The 15,522-nt window shown below is 37.8% G+C and overlaps 2 protein-coding genes across 4 annotated transcripts in view; both read left to right on the top strand.

Annotated features, from left to right (window-relative positions):
• Positions 1-15,522, top strand: part of pltp (phospholipid transfer protein) — a 255,466-nt gene that overhangs the window by 97,919 nt on the left and 142,025 nt on the right. The window lies entirely within an intron of this gene.
• Positions 1-15,522, top strand: part of syt2b (synaptotagmin IIb) — a 75,613-nt gene that overhangs the window by 50,558 nt on the left and 9,533 nt on the right. For 2 of the 3 annotated variants that reach the window (XM_072684826.1, XM_072684827.1), the window contains exons 3-7: positions 2,040-2,200; positions 8,760-8,891; positions 10,319-10,486; positions 14,526-14,693; positions 15,107-15,224. In XM_072684826.1, coding sequence (XP_072540927.1) covers positions 2,040-2,200; positions 8,760-8,891; positions 10,319-10,486; positions 14,526-14,693; positions 15,107-15,224 — 747 coding nt within the window. The remainder of the gene's footprint in view (positions 1-2,039; positions 2,201-8,759; positions 8,892-10,318; positions 10,487-14,525; positions 14,694-15,106; positions 15,225-15,522) is intronic. The other variant, XM_072684828.1, reaches the window with a different exon arrangement.

Genomic DNA, 15,522 nt, shown 5'->3' with positions numbered 1-15,522 from the left:
TTTGGATCCAGTCCTAATCCACATCACCTTATCCATATTAATACTACCTTCAGCAGTCCTCGATTGGATGAATTGGGTGGGCTGCATTTGGGTTGGAGTTGAAACGTGCAAGAAGTTAGCTCCAGGAGTACGATTGGGGAGCACTGATGTAATATGTTATGTCCCAGAAAAATGATGTAACTACTAAATGTTTTACCATTTCAGGCCATATTAGTCAAGACCACCTATCAGAATGTAAGCTATTTGCTCTCTGCAGCCTTATAGGAATCTCCACAGTATATTTATGCTAAGCTTGGAATAAAACTCACAATAACAGACATACGTAGATACGTAGATGTCTAATATTAGCAGTGTCCAAAACTGTGCCCTGTTCCCTATATATTATATTCCCACAATGCACTGTAATATATAGGGCCCTATCTTACACCCTGTGTAAGGCTCGTCGCCATGCTCATTGCTATATTACACCTCGCCAACACCTTGTCAATTTTCATACCTTCTGTCTGCGTCATGTAAACAGCAACGGTGCTTGTGAATGAATCTGATGGGCGTGGTGGTCTCGAAATGGGGTGTGTTCAGGTCAATTTCTGGCTTGTTGCTGTCTTGGCAATGGAAAACACAGAAGCACAACTGACTGAAAACACCCTAGGCAGACGTCAACAGTCAGACGCTCGTTGCTATCTTTGCACCACTGAAATAGCAATCTGCCAAAGTCAGACCACACCTGGCTCTTAAAGGGAATGGTGACGCTGATTGGTTTATTGCAAGTTACGCCCAAAACACACCCATGGTTAATTAAGAGACGTAATACTTTTCATTGTTACGATAGCAAAGACACACAGACATGCCCATAATCAAGCTGTGCACAGCCCTGAGCTCGTTTCCAAAGTCGTTCACTACCTTGAATTCACTTTCCTATTTACATTTACATTTATGGCATTTAGCTGACGCTCTTATCCATAGCGACTTACAAGGTTACTCGTATTACAAAGGTGGACCAACCTAGTGTTAGGAGTATTGCCCATGGACTCTTATTGGTGTAGCGCAGCATAGTCACCAATAAGAGTCAATCAAACCCCAGCCTCCCACATGGCGTGGTAGCTCAGTGGCAGGTAGTGGCGTTATCTGTTGCGTCACACCAACCAACACTCAACATAGCATCTGATTATGGATATAGTCCCGCCCTTCAACAAAATGAGCCAGAATGATCAGGACCTTTACATGTAGGGGATATTGAATAGGGCACAGTTTTAGACACAGCTTTAGACTAGGCTAGGTAACCAGGCTTTCCATTTCCAAGGTAACCTGTTAGCACACCATTCATGTTCTCTATCTAAAACTTCCAGAAGGCCTAGAGTGACATATCTTCACCTCCACTGGAAAACAAAATATAATTGGTGGATTCCACCGTCACTTCCCCAATTATGTTGGAGGTAAATGTGACCCATGAGACCTTCAGTCCAGCTCCTGAAGGCCTAACCAATAGGAGAACTCACTTGACTGTACCTGCCTAGAAATCACGAGAAAGACTGTCCTGATTGGACAAATTTTCCCTTTCAAGCTTTCTAGTGTGGGTTTTTAAGAAAGAGTCAAGTCCTCCTTTTCAACCAACATTGAAATAACCATATTACTGCAGTTCTCTCACTGCAGACCTTTCATACTGCAGAGTTTAACTACGATAAGCATGATGAGTCTATTAAATAAAAATGAACTAAAAATTACAGACGATGTATTTTTAGTTCCCAGAAATCATTAGACCTTCTCTGAAGGCCTGGAATGCCCTGAGGGCTCCTCATTCGTAATAAGTCAGTAATAAAACTGCACTTTATGGGGATACGTTACATTAACAGGCCTTTAATACACTTAAAAACCTGTTGTATTTTTGAAGGTACAGGGCTTTTGTCCCTTTACTGGATCCATAGTGCTGAGCCTATTGATCTGTTATGCACAATCTATAAATGTGTTCTACATTATTTTATACATTTTCTCTCATTCTCTTTCTCCTTCTTACACACACACACACATACACACATGCACAGTGCCTCCCTGGGCTCTGATCGCCATCGCCGTGGTGGCTGCCCTCCTCATCCTCACCTGCTGCTTCTGCATCATCAAGAAGTGCTGCTGCAAAAAGAAGAAGAACAAGAAAGGCAAGAAGGGCAAGGACGGCTTCAACATGAAGAACATGCAGGGCGGAGATGTACGTAAAAACGGAAAGGGGGTCCCGGAGCACACCTACCAAAATGGAAAACAGTAAAGTCGTAAAGCTGAAGCTGCTGTAGGACTTGCTGTACAGAATAACTGGCTCATGCTCCAGTGTGTGTTTGTGCTATAGTGCACTGTTACCTCCATAGTGCATTCCAGTTAATGCCCCAAATTTAAAATCAATCTGGCCTGTGACTCTTCCCACATTAAAGGAAGTGTCTTGTAAGTGTGGTGTAAAGTAGCAATCCAGAAGATTTAAGAAATACTGCTCGCTCAGCAGGAAGTGAGAGCAGATGTGTGTGGAAGAGGAAAATCCATCCAGTCTGTTTTTTATTTCTGTTGTATAATTTTATTTCCTGTGTTTGTGAGTAATGTGAGTGTTGTATCTCATTGTGTTCTCTGATGGGAAAAGGCACACTAGATGCTGATGAGGCTTTCAAAAAAGCAAAGAGAGCTAGTCTAGTAAACAATGAGCAGAAAGTTCTTTTTACATGAGGAAATACCAGGGGTGTAGTCTGTATGTGCATACTTTCCTTACCAGTAAGCAATAGAGCCACTAAAAATAATGATACCTATATAATACATATATAATCCAGCAGAACCAAAACGGAACTATAAAACGGGACAATTCCCCCTGGTCATGCTGCCCGCCATCAGCAGCCAGAGCCTGAGAGAGCACAATTGGCCTTGCTTTGGGTAGATTGCTCTACATAGCTCCAATGCTCCGCAGTCTCCATTGCTGAAGCCGTTATACCCCTCTAGCAGGGCACGGTGACCTTAGGCTCGGCAATGGGTCCACCTTAAAGTATCTGAACAGACTAATCATTAAGGGTGTCTGGATACTTTTGGACATTTATGTCTGATGGAGAAATTTTAGATACAGACTGTATCATTGCTGTTATGCAAAAACCATGTATCGCCAATTTTGTCGATTCGGACTTTCTGACATAATGTGAATCTGGCTGTTGTTCTTTACATTGTGTCAAACTGTCATGATGAAAGGACCAATAGAAATGCCTCAAAATGACTCGCGATAAAATCTTTTTCCATTGACTTCCATTGACAGTTCACAAGGATTTTGCTTTGCCTTTTTTGGATACAAGTTTCTTGCGTGACAGTGAGTCTCTGCACTTTACATGTGTACATACCTGTGGACCATGCAGACTACACCCCTGAGCAACAAGCACAAGCACAGTTGTTTTCTTCGTCCCAGTAGTGTGTCTTTTCTCCGAGTGGTGGTGTTCTGGTGTTGATAGCTCTCTTTGCTGTCTCTCGTTCTCTTCCTGGTGTGTCTCTTGAGTTCACCCTCTCCCTCTCTCTCTGCTCTCCCTCCTTCCCCTCCTGATTTGTGTCTTTGTGTGTGCGCGCCGTGCTTCTCGGCGCTTCTCCTTCTTGGGCGGCGCTACGGTAGGTATACGGACGAACGGCACACAGCTCCTTGGCCGCCGAGTGCTAGTGCAGGGTTTGGCGGAATGACCATTGTAACTTCCTTGTTTTTTTTTTTTAACCTTTCTCTGGTGGTTAAAAAACAAACAAACAAACAAACAAGCAAACAAAAAAAACACAGGAAAGTTACAATGCAGATGATTACGTGGACAAACCAGTAACAATCAACGTAAAACCTTGCGTTGTTTTGGGATGCGAATGGAACGATTAACTCACTAATCCTGACAGGACTGAATCCTTTAGTCAGAGGCAACCCATAAGACTCACAGTAAATGCATGTGTTAAAGGGCATAGCTGCTTGTAATGGCTAAACCACCTCTAGATTATTAGGCAATTGAGGTTTCTTCAAAGATAGCGTCAAGTGGGGGAAGACTTCACGCAATTATATGACAATACACAATCTGAGGAACATTAGCATACCCAATGCTGTGCCCTTTAATTTGCCGCTATAGGGAGATTATCAGGAATGGGCTTGAGACTGACAATTTTTTTGGTGGCACTCTGTTAGAAGCACCATCCACAGAAAGGGCCCATCACATCGTACACTCTCATTCACACTGTGATTATAATAAATAGCTGAATGAAAAAATGGGAATCTGATAAAGAGCTCATGTCTGCTAAACTATTTTATGCCTAAAATCCCAAAGGATTATGCAGTACCTTTTTTCTATTAATTACACTCTGCATAGGGACAAATCTGGAGCCAGATTCACAAAAGTGTCTTAAGAGAGAAGGAAGAGTTCTTTTGTGATGTGCTTCTCTTCTTAACTTCATACAAAAAGTTAAGATACATTTTATAAAGTTATTCTTCAGATATCTTCCTAACCCCTTTTTAACCCCTCTACAGGGACTTCTGTACAAACTGGGGTGGGGGGGTGTATTCTCTGGTCATAGAAGTTTGTAATGAAACTTTCTGCCCTCTTTCTGCTTTTGAAGTGGTTAATCATTTTCTCATTTTTATTCTTATCTTTTCTCAAAAAAAAATTCTTACATTTTTTCTTACCCTTGCTACGACCTCACACTAGTTTAGATCGTAACATTTCATGAAGTTATTCTCTACACTGATCAGTTTAAATAGTTGAAATACAGAATTAATGCCTAATTAAACTGGATTGAAAGTAAAGTACTGTTAGTTTCTACTTTCTGACGCCCACAATACTTGTATTTTCCAATGAGGAATTGTTTCCTCCAGCATCATTTCTAGTTCCTATTTATTGAAATATGTTGAACACTTAGTTTGATTCTGTTTTTCCTCTTTTTTGCATGGATTTCACTAACTAATATTTTTAAACGACAGAAGTTACTTATGAAAATCTTTAGATTTAGCTTAAGAAAATAATTAACACTTCAAATAAAGGCTTGGGGACCTTTTAGGATTTTTCAAGATTTGCATTTGAGAGCGTTCCTTATTCCTATTTTGTAAATCAGGGGCCAGATTCCTATAACTGAAGTTCTTCTTAAATGTGCTTTTTTCTTAACTTAATGCTAATGAAAAAAAAATAAGATAAACTGTTATTCTTCAAAAATCTTCTTATGAATTTTTGGATTTTTCTTAATAACCTTTTAAATTCTAAGAACAACTGGTATTCTCAGAAAATACATCCTCAAATATTGTTAGAAGTAGTTTAGAAGATCAGCCTGAGTTTAAATAGCTGAATTACAGAATTAATGAGTAATTGTACAGGATCATAAGTAGAGAGTTTTCTAAAAGTACTGTTAGTTTGTACATAAGGAAGATTCATGTCTAGCTCTAGTTTAGTGAAAATGGTTGAAGGCTTAGTTTGATTTAGTGTTTTCTACATTTTGCTCTTTACTGCATGGATTTAACTGACAATTGGAAAACTACAAATGTTATTTTTCATTGTTTATGATATGTGTAATGATAGTGTGTGATGTGAAATACAGCATAAAAGACTGTTACAATTAGCCTAAATAAGAAAATAATGTTCAAGAGCATTCCTATAAACTTCTTAGTGTTTATCTAGGGATCTTTGTAGGTTTTTTCTGATGAAGGCTTTTGTAAATCTGGGGCTGGATTCTCAAAAATGTCTTAAGAAAGAAATTCTTCTTAGATGTGCCTTTTTCGTAATTTTATGCATATGAAAGCATAGTTAATATACATTAATGATCTTCAAAAATCTTTTTTTTTACCTTCTTACTTAAGAAAGCTTCTAGGAATAGTTAGTATTGTCCAAAAAGTTTTTCACAACCTTATGATGGCCTCGTACTAGTCTTAGGATGTTAGAGTTCAATAGGTAAGTCTCTCGCCAGTTCAAATAGTTGGATTACTATAATTGATTTATCTGGATGAAAAGTGGAGATTAAAATAGTTTGCCTGTGGAAAATTCACACTTGTTTACTAAACAATTTTGAATGCTTAGCTTGATTCTGTTTTTCATACGTTTTGTTCTCCACTGCATGAATTTCACTGAATATCTAATAATTAAAAATGTTATTTTGCATTGTTTATGATAAGCTGTAAAATAAAAAAAAAATGGAAAATTCAGCTTAAAAGACTATTATAAAGACGTTTATAATAAAAGATTATTATAAACGGCCTAAATAAGAAAACAATGAAGAGTGCCTTAAGACAATCTTTAAAACATGTAAGACCTTTATTAGAGAATATTTGAGAAGGCCTTAAGATTTTTGGAGAATTACATTTAAGAACATTTATATGAATGTTTATCTTAGTAAGTTTTTTCTTGGGAAAGCTTTTATGAATCCAGCCCCTGTCCCCTGATCCTAGATCAGAGTTCATAGGCTGACAGATTTGAGAAAAAATTGGTACAATGATTGTTTCTCTCCAGGTTTGTGTTTAGTTTAGTAATAAGTAGTGAATTAGCCCTCACTTTAAGTAAGATAAGATAAGATAAGATAGTCCTTTATTAGTCCCGCAGTGGGGAAATTCCCAGTGTAACAGCAGAAAGGGATAGCAAGACACTCAGTTACAAAAATTTAGATAAATAATTTATACTATAGTAGACCCAGATTAAGCCTCCTTTTTGACAGAATTTTCTTCTGCACCAGTCTAGATAGTATTCAAACATACTGGAGAAAAAATAGAAATAAAACACAAGTCAGCAAAGTCCAGAAATAGCCCCTAACTGCACAAAGGAATCTATTACTCTTTAAATCATTTTTGCTCACCGGTTATTCCCCTGAGAATTACTGAATAGCAGGGAATTAGATCATGCTGACGAGAAAATGGGCCTGCAAATGCAGCCGGCCAGCACTTAGTCCCACACAGCAATTCTGAGCTGCAATTTCTCAGATCATTATCTTGAAAACATGAGTGGGGGGAAAAATCAGCAAAGAATTGTTTTTAATGCATGAACGCTAACAGGGGCAACATGCCTCTGAAAATGATCATCTAGACTTTACAGAATGTGTCCTTTACAGTATTACAGTATTATGCAAGTTGGGAACCGCTGGTTGTAGTACATGTGTTTTCAACAGAGAATACACTGCCGCAGACTATATATTTATAATCCAATATGTCATTTTTCAAAATGTATTATTGTATTATTAAGCAAATATTTCTAATTAAACAGAAAAATGAATTTGTCATGATAGTAAAATCTAAACACTTGAAATAATAATAATAATAATAATATTCTTGTTCTTATTGTTATTGTTGTTGCTACATACACAATGAAACTCTAGTTAACAGTGTTGAGTCTTAAATGTTTTGGGTTATATACTAAAGTATATTATCTGGGGCAAAATTACATCTTAGACTAAAGGTCTAACTTTACATTTCAAAAGAAAAAAAACTATTTTATTACTACATTTTGCTCTTAGCTGCACAGATTTAACTGACAGTTGGAAAACTAAAAATGCTATTTCACATTGTGTATGATAAGCTTTGCAATACAGTATAAAAGACTTACAATTAGCCTAAATAAGAAAATAACATTCAAGAGCATTCCTATGAACTTCTTAGTGTTTATCTTAGGATTCTTTGAAAGTTTTTGTAAATCTGGGGCTGGATTCTCAAAAATGTCTTCTTAGATGTGCCTTTTTCATAACTTTATGCCTAAGAAATTATAGTTAAGATATATTAATAATCTTCAAAATCTTCTTAAGATTTTTCTGTATTTTCTTTTTGCCTTCTTTCTTAAGAAAGCTTCTAGGAACAGTTGATATTGTCCAAAACATTTTTCTTAATTTTGTTTTCACAACTTTATGAGGACCTTGTATTTGTCTTAGGGTGTAAAAGTTCAATAGGTAAGTCTCTCTCCAGTTTAAATAGTTGAATTACTAGAATTAATGTTTAATTTACCTGGATTAAAAGTTTCTTTAAAGTTTTATTTCTTTAAATACTGAATGTACTGCTCTCTCTTTAAACCTTTCATATATGTATATTACTAATAACATGTTTTATATAACTATAGTAATTGTACATGTTATATTTAAATGAATGCACACGCATAGATGACTATCTAATGACAAATATTTGATCAAGTAAACCTTTCAGGACACAAAAATCTCAGAATTGTCCTCATCCATCAGTGACTGTGCTGAGATTAGATAAAAGAAAGGTGAGACGCACCCAAACAGAAAAGACAGAAAAAGGTGCAAAGGAGTGTTCCTTTAAAAAGGTTTCAACTCTCAGAATCCATGAGCTCATATGAGTTTCATAGTAGTTACTAAATAATTCATAGTAACTGCTGAATTATTTATAGTACCTCCTGAATAATAAATCTTAGAATTAATAACTGACTAATAATCCAAGAGTCTGAGTTAACACTGGAGTCACACCGAAGACCATTCATCAGAACTGATAAACCCCAACATCTGGAAACCTCTGGATTCCACACTATTTCCAGTGAGCACCAAGACAAGATGAAAACCAAAAAAGTGTCACCAAAAGAAATTGTGAGCTCAAGTCATTTGCAACATCCAGCCTTGAATGACTGCACTGGTAGGAGGCTGCTCTGACAGTCTGCATATGAACAGGCCAGGCCAGGTAGAAACATCTACACTCTAATGCACCAAGAGGCTAACCAGAGCCCTGAGCTTGTGGCATGCTGCAGACAGGAACCTGCTCAGCTCCTCAATGTAACCCATCCACTAAAAGCATGTACACACGCTTCCTCCACCAGAAACAACAGGACGACGATGACGAAGACGGAGAAACAGGTCTGACGGAGGAGGAGAAAGAGGAAGAAGAAAAGGAGGAGGAGAAACTGGGGAAGCTGCAGTACTCTTTGGATTATGACTTCCAGGACAACAAGGTGCCAGAACCGCGTTTAACCTTTCTTCAGTTGTGTTTTTACTCCAACATGTGTGTGTGTGTGTGTGTGTATCTCTTACAGTGCAATTTCTTAAAAAAATTCTTATAATTTAATTAACATTTAATTAACAGTAAAATGACCTTATTCATATGATCTCACACATGTCCTACATTTTCATTATTTTGTGATATTTATCTGGCTTTATTTACCAGTCTTTATTTAACATTATAACATATAACTTATATCTTTTTCCATTTAAAGGCAATTTTTGTAATTGGGCCTTTAACATTGCTATATTGGATTTTCTGGCATAATTTTAATCTTGTTATTGTACATTGTATCAAAATGTCAAGGACCAGTAGAAATGATTTCTACTTAGAATAGAATTGTTTCTATTGGGACTGGCCTCCCATCATTTTTTTAAAAGTCTTTTAAGAGTCTTTTAAAAAACAGGACTGAAACACTCCCTCATAATAGGTTCAACATGAATGGGTGGGGCTGAAGAGGTGGATATTTGTAAATGTAAAAACTATTAATTTAAAAGGTTTATAAAGTTTATACTGTACTTTTTAAAATTTATTGACTCTATGGTGTAGTTTTTTATGTTTATTATACTACATCCAACTACATTCAATAAAAAAAAGTTATATAAATATATAAAACATTATATATATGACTCAATTGTGACTATATATATATATATATATATATATATATATATATATATATAGTCACAATTGAGTCATTGAGACATTGTCACAATTCATGAAAAATGCACTAATAGAAATGCTCCAAAATTATGTCTGACAGTGATGAAAAAAATTTAATGGAAGCAAATGTTAAAAAGCAAATGTAAAAAAATAGAAATGCTCCAAAAATAAGTTCAATCTTTAAATGGAATTTATTATTAGAGCATTTCTATTGGGCCATTCATCATAAACCATGTCAAATATTTATAGCTAAAACAAACACCTAAAATGGATATGTAAGCTTTAAGGCACACACACATATACATATATGATAAACCTTAGGATAATACATGTTTGGATTAATAACTGACTAATAGTCTGAGAGTATGAGTTAACACCATTTTATCTGAATTTATTAAACCTCAACATCTGCAAACCACTGGATTCTACACTATTTCCACTGAACACCCAAAGCTATATGAAAACCAGAAGAAAAGATCAAATGTAAAGATTCAGTAAGAATGCTCAATATTAGAGCATTTCTATTGACCCATTCATTAAAACTACCAGTTTTAGATTATGTCAAAAGTGTATAAACAGCTAGGATATCTATATATATACACAGAGAGAGAGAAGCAAAGTCAATTTACTGCATTATATTTAAAATGAATGGAAACTGTGGAGTGATTTTATACTTCCCCTCATGTCACTTTCTTCTTCTGACGATTCTGTTCCCAGTTGACAGTGGGGATCTTGCAGTGTGCTGACCTGATTTCTATGGACTCTGGAGGAACCTCAGACCCTTACGTCAAAGTCTTCCTCCTCCCTGACAAGAAGAAAAAGTTTGACACCAAGGTGCACAAAAAGACGCTGAACCCTGTATTCAACGAGAGCTTCGTCTTCAAGGTGCGTTTTTTGAAGCCCTATTGTCCAACTTGCTGATAGTAAAGTGAGCAAAAATGGGACGTATGCACTGGAAGGCTGTACTAACATTCAGATCGGCCTAAACAGTGGATATACTGTAAACGAATAAAGCATTCATTAAACACTATGATAACATATACACTCCTAAATATAAAGATACTCCACAGGGTCTTTGAGTGACGTGATTAAAGAATGACTGTTTTAAGGTTTAAGGTGCATATATTTGTCACTGTACAGCTAAAGGTGTCCTCCACATTTGACCCATCTGTGGTAGTAAACACGTACACATACTACTGAACTAGGGGCAGTGAGCACACACACATCCAGAGAAGTGGACAGCCAACTCCACCACCCGGGGAGCAGAGAGGGTGAAGGGTCTTGCTCAAGGCCCCAACAGTAGTAGCTTGCCAAGCCCAGGTATCAAACCCACAACCCTGTCATCAACAGCAATAGAGCCACCACTGCCCATTTTATATAGAGCCATTCTTGTAAAAGTGTAAAAGTATGTGTGAAGAACCTTTACATTCAATTATTTATATCTTTAAAGGTTCAGTGGTTCTTCTGTGGCATTACTCAAAGAATCCTCTGTAGCTCAATTCTTTATAGTAGTGTATGGCACCAGATTGTTGGATATTTAGTGAATTTCAGTGACAAGTTGAAGGCTGTGTTCTAAAGCACATTCTTCTAATTAAACTAAATGCTATAATTAAATTATATAATTTAATTATGACCTGCATTCGTTGTACAGGTAGCTTTTCAAGGCTTATGGCTTTGCTTTAATCATGGACAGTATCATGTGGACTGGGCTAATGCAATGGATTCGCCATGTGACGATCTATCTATGGTTATGGGGGTTTTGCAGTTCAGAATAAGTGAAACACTGCTTAGGAAGCTTTTTAATACTATGATTAGGATCAAGCTAGGTGTGGAGCTCAAAGATTATATCACTGCTGTTCAATGAAAAACGTATCTCCATATTTGTCCGTTTTCAGTTTCGGCTTCTGTACACCGTGTCAGTAATTCTGGATGTACAGACCACTAAAATGCTCGAAATGACCTGGACTAAACTCTCATTTTACATTAAATACCATTCAAGTTAAGACTATTTTTAAGTTAAATCACCATTTTGGAGACGTTTTTCATTGGACAGTGACAGTGAATTTGAAGATTTAAACATCATTTCAACACAAGCTCTAGTGGTTAAAATTAGCCTAGGGAAATGACTGTGGACGTGTATGGAGGTAGTGCAATTAACAAGCTCCGCTGAGACTTTGCTTTATAAACCAGGTGCCAGAGTCAGCATGACTCATCAATAAACGATCCACAACCTATACAGTCAGCGAAGAGTCAGTTCTTGAAGGTGATTTGTTAAAAGCAGGAAAAATGGACAAAGATAAGAGTCTCAGGGCAACAGAGACTCATTAATGAGATCCACGAAGGCCCCATCTCCCAACTTACAGAACTGCTGCTAATGTCATGGAGCCAGATAGCACTGGACACCTTCAGAGGTCTTGTGGAGTTTATGCCTCTACACTATATGTCCAAATGTTTGTGGACACCCCTTTTAACGCATGCATTAAGCTACTGGTTCTACTTAGTTACACACACACACCTTGTCTAGTCCCTGTGGAGAATTATTACCAACCAACATCCTGACCTCAATAACGCTGAATGCAATCCAATTCCCACAGCAATCATCCCTCAAAACCTAGTAGAAAGCCCTCTTCCCTGGACAGTAGAGACAGGGAAGCAGGATAAATGTTTTTTAATACCCTTGATTTTGGAAGAAACAATGAATGACCTGGTGTCCCAATACTTTTGTCCATCTAGTGTATACATATACAACATGCACATTACTTATATATGCTTTTTCAACATTGATGTTTATTGTCTTGAGAAAAAACTGTTTATTCGCTGATGTTTCAGCACTGCTAGCATTTCAGGCTTAATGCCTGCTTTGGTTTCCTGCAGTTGCTAATAAGCTCTACAAGGAGCTGAAGGGCCTCTGGTGGTCAGCCATCCAGCCATAGCTCGCTTGAACTCGCCGTCTTGCTGCAAGAGAAGTGATCTAGGACAGGACCAATTCCCCATCTTCTAAAGCAATCTGTCTTACAGTGAGGAAGGCCAGCTGTACATTTTAAAATAGGACGGCCACATCTCGCCACTGCGTCCGTGAATGAAAGATAGACAGGGACCAAGCAAGGGAGGAAAGCGAGGACGTCTAGTGTGCATGCTGTTTCGGGGGAAAACACAGTAATTGACTTCATTTAATACCTGCCAGCAAAACACGGCATACTCATTTTCTTTGATGTTCTTTTGCTAATGATCCCAGGGTAGTCACAGCTTATGATCACAGCTGATGTTTCACCATGTTGAGCGTTTGTGGGGAGTATTGGGGGAGAATATGCTGCAAGTAGGTCATTGTTTTATGAACATAATGTGCAATATGTAAGATCTTATTAAAATTTGGATCTGGAAAGTGCAGAGAAAGAAGAGGTTTGACCTTCTTTGTCATAATTCATAGAAATTTCACTAGAAATTCTATCAAATATATCATATATAACTTGACTTGTCTTGGCTTAAACATGCAGTTCTAAGCAAAACCTGTAATTGCCTTTCAACCTAATGAAACCTTTGTATTGTGTTCTGGTTCTTTCAACCTAATAAGGTTCTTGATTTGTCTCATTGTCTCGACCCTAAGTCCTAACCCTTACTTTACCCTTAAATCAACTCTAAATCCTAACCCTAATCCTAACCTTAACCTTAAATCGACCCTAAATTCTAATCCTAACCCTAACCTTGCCCTAAATCAACCCTAAATCCTAACCTTAACCCTAACCTTTAATTAAACCTAAATCCTTACCCTAATCCTAATCTTACCCTTAAATCAACCCTAACCCTAACTTTAACCTAACTCTAATCCTAACCCTAACCTTACCCTTAAATCAACCCTAAATCCTAACCTTAACCTTAATCCTAACCCTAACCTTACCCTTAAATCAACCCTAAATCCTAACCTTAACCTTAATCCTAATCCTCACCTTTCCCTTAAATCAACCCTAAATCCTAACCTTAACCTTAATCCTAACCCTAACCTTACCCTTAAATCAACCCTAAATCCTAACCTTAACCTTAATCCTAATCCTCACCTTACCCTTAAATCAACCCTACATCCTTACCCTAATCCTAACCTTACCTTGCCCTTAAATAAATCCTAAATCCTAACCTTAACCCTAACTTTGAATCAACCCTAAATTCTAACCCTAAAGTCTAAACCTTACCCTAATCCTAACCCTCACCTTACCCTTAAATCAACCCTAAATCCTAACCCTAACCTTAACCTAAACCTTAAATCTAACTCTAAACCTAACTCAATTTAGGGTTGGTTTAAGGTTAGGGTTAGGATTGAAGGTTGATTCAAGGGTAATGTTTAGGTTAGCGTTAGGTGTAGGGTTACATTCAATAGACAGTCATTTACTACATTCAACTTCAATGAATGTCAAGAGACATTCAGCTAAATTCAGTTGAATGTCAGTTGAACATCACAGAGGCATATATAGGCATATATCCAATGTCCATTGTCTTTGAGTGATAGACAGGGGTTAGAATGGGCAGTGGCAATGCAGCCCTGTACTCAGCAGGGGGCGCTGCACTGTTTGGTGTGACATCCCTCTCATAATCGTCATGAAACATTTCTGTGATTTCTGCCATATTAGCCCCTCCGCTGCTTCAGCCCAGACAGGATAGCCTTTGTCGGCCTTATGCACTGATAAGCCTTGGGAACCCGTCACTCAACGCAAGTTTGTGTTAGCAGCTAGCTGCTAGGTGGGAGCACTTAGGTGCAAGCCTCGCCGTTTTAAAGACGCTTTGATCCAGTCTAATGATTTGGTTGTCGGGCAAAGTTGTGCAGTTATTCACAACTTATGTTGTTCATCATTTGGGAGTGGTCATAATGATTTGGCTCATCAGTGTAAAGTTATTTTTAGCGCTTTTTGCTTTTCCTTGCTGGTTTCTCCTTTAGATCCCCTACCAGGAGCTGGGAGGGAAGACTCTGATCATGTCGGTGTACGACTACGATCGCTTCTCCAAGCATGACATCATTGGTGAGGTTAAGCTGCCCATGAACACAGTGGACCTGGGGCAGCCCATTGAAGAGTGGAAAGATCTGGAAAGTGCAGAGAAAGAAGAGGTGAATAGTTTGACCTTCTTTGTCATAATTCATAGACATTTCACTAGAAATTCTATCAAATATCATATATAACTTGACTTGTCTTGGCTTAAACATGCAGTTCTAAGCAAAACCTGTAATTGCCTTTCAACCTAATGAAACCTTTGTATTGTGTTCTGGTTCTTTCAACCTAATAAGGTTATTGATTTGTCTCACTGACAAAATTGGTCTATTATGGGGAACTCATTCCTCTGATGTTTGGGAAATCCAGTAGCTCTTAAGAGAAGCAAAAGTGGCTACTTTGTAGTATCATCCAACAGTCTATATAAATAATCTTCTAAATCTAAATCGAGCCACTATGCGATGGATCACAGTCACCATCGGTCAGTCTTCAGGCTGTGTGGTGAATCTCCTCTTCTGCCCTGTCTCTGTAGCCGGAGAAGCTTGGTGACATCTGCATCTCACTTCGATATGTCCCCACTGCCGGGAAGCTGACCGTCTGCATCCTGGAGGCCAAGAATCTGAAGAAGATGGATGTGGGCGGACTGTCTGGTGAGCAGAATGAGCTGGACTGAGACGTAGGACTGACCCTGAGCTAAGAGATGTTAGGGAATCAAGAACATCAGTTCTAACTGAAAGCTCAGACTGACACTGATTGATCACCAGGCTTCTCTCCCTGTTGGACAGGGCCTACCCAATCAGCTCACTTTCAAAGCACATTTCTGTTACAGATTACTGGTCCTGATTACCTCATTAAAATGCAATCAGTAATCAAATCTGGGAGGTTTTGGGGAGATCCAGTGTTCTGATTACACATTCATTCATTTTTAATTACTGTCTACTCGAAGGT

Source organism: Salminus brasiliensis, chromosome 7 (genome assembly GCF_030463535.1).
Source record: "Salminus brasiliensis chromosome 7, fSalBra1.hap2, whole genome shotgun sequence".
NCBI lineage: Eukaryota > Metazoa > Chordata > Actinopteri > Characiformes > Bryconidae > Salminus > Salminus brasiliensis.
The sequence above is the reverse complement of the archived record's forward strand: the minus strand, read 5'-3'. Positions and strand labels throughout refer to the sequence as shown.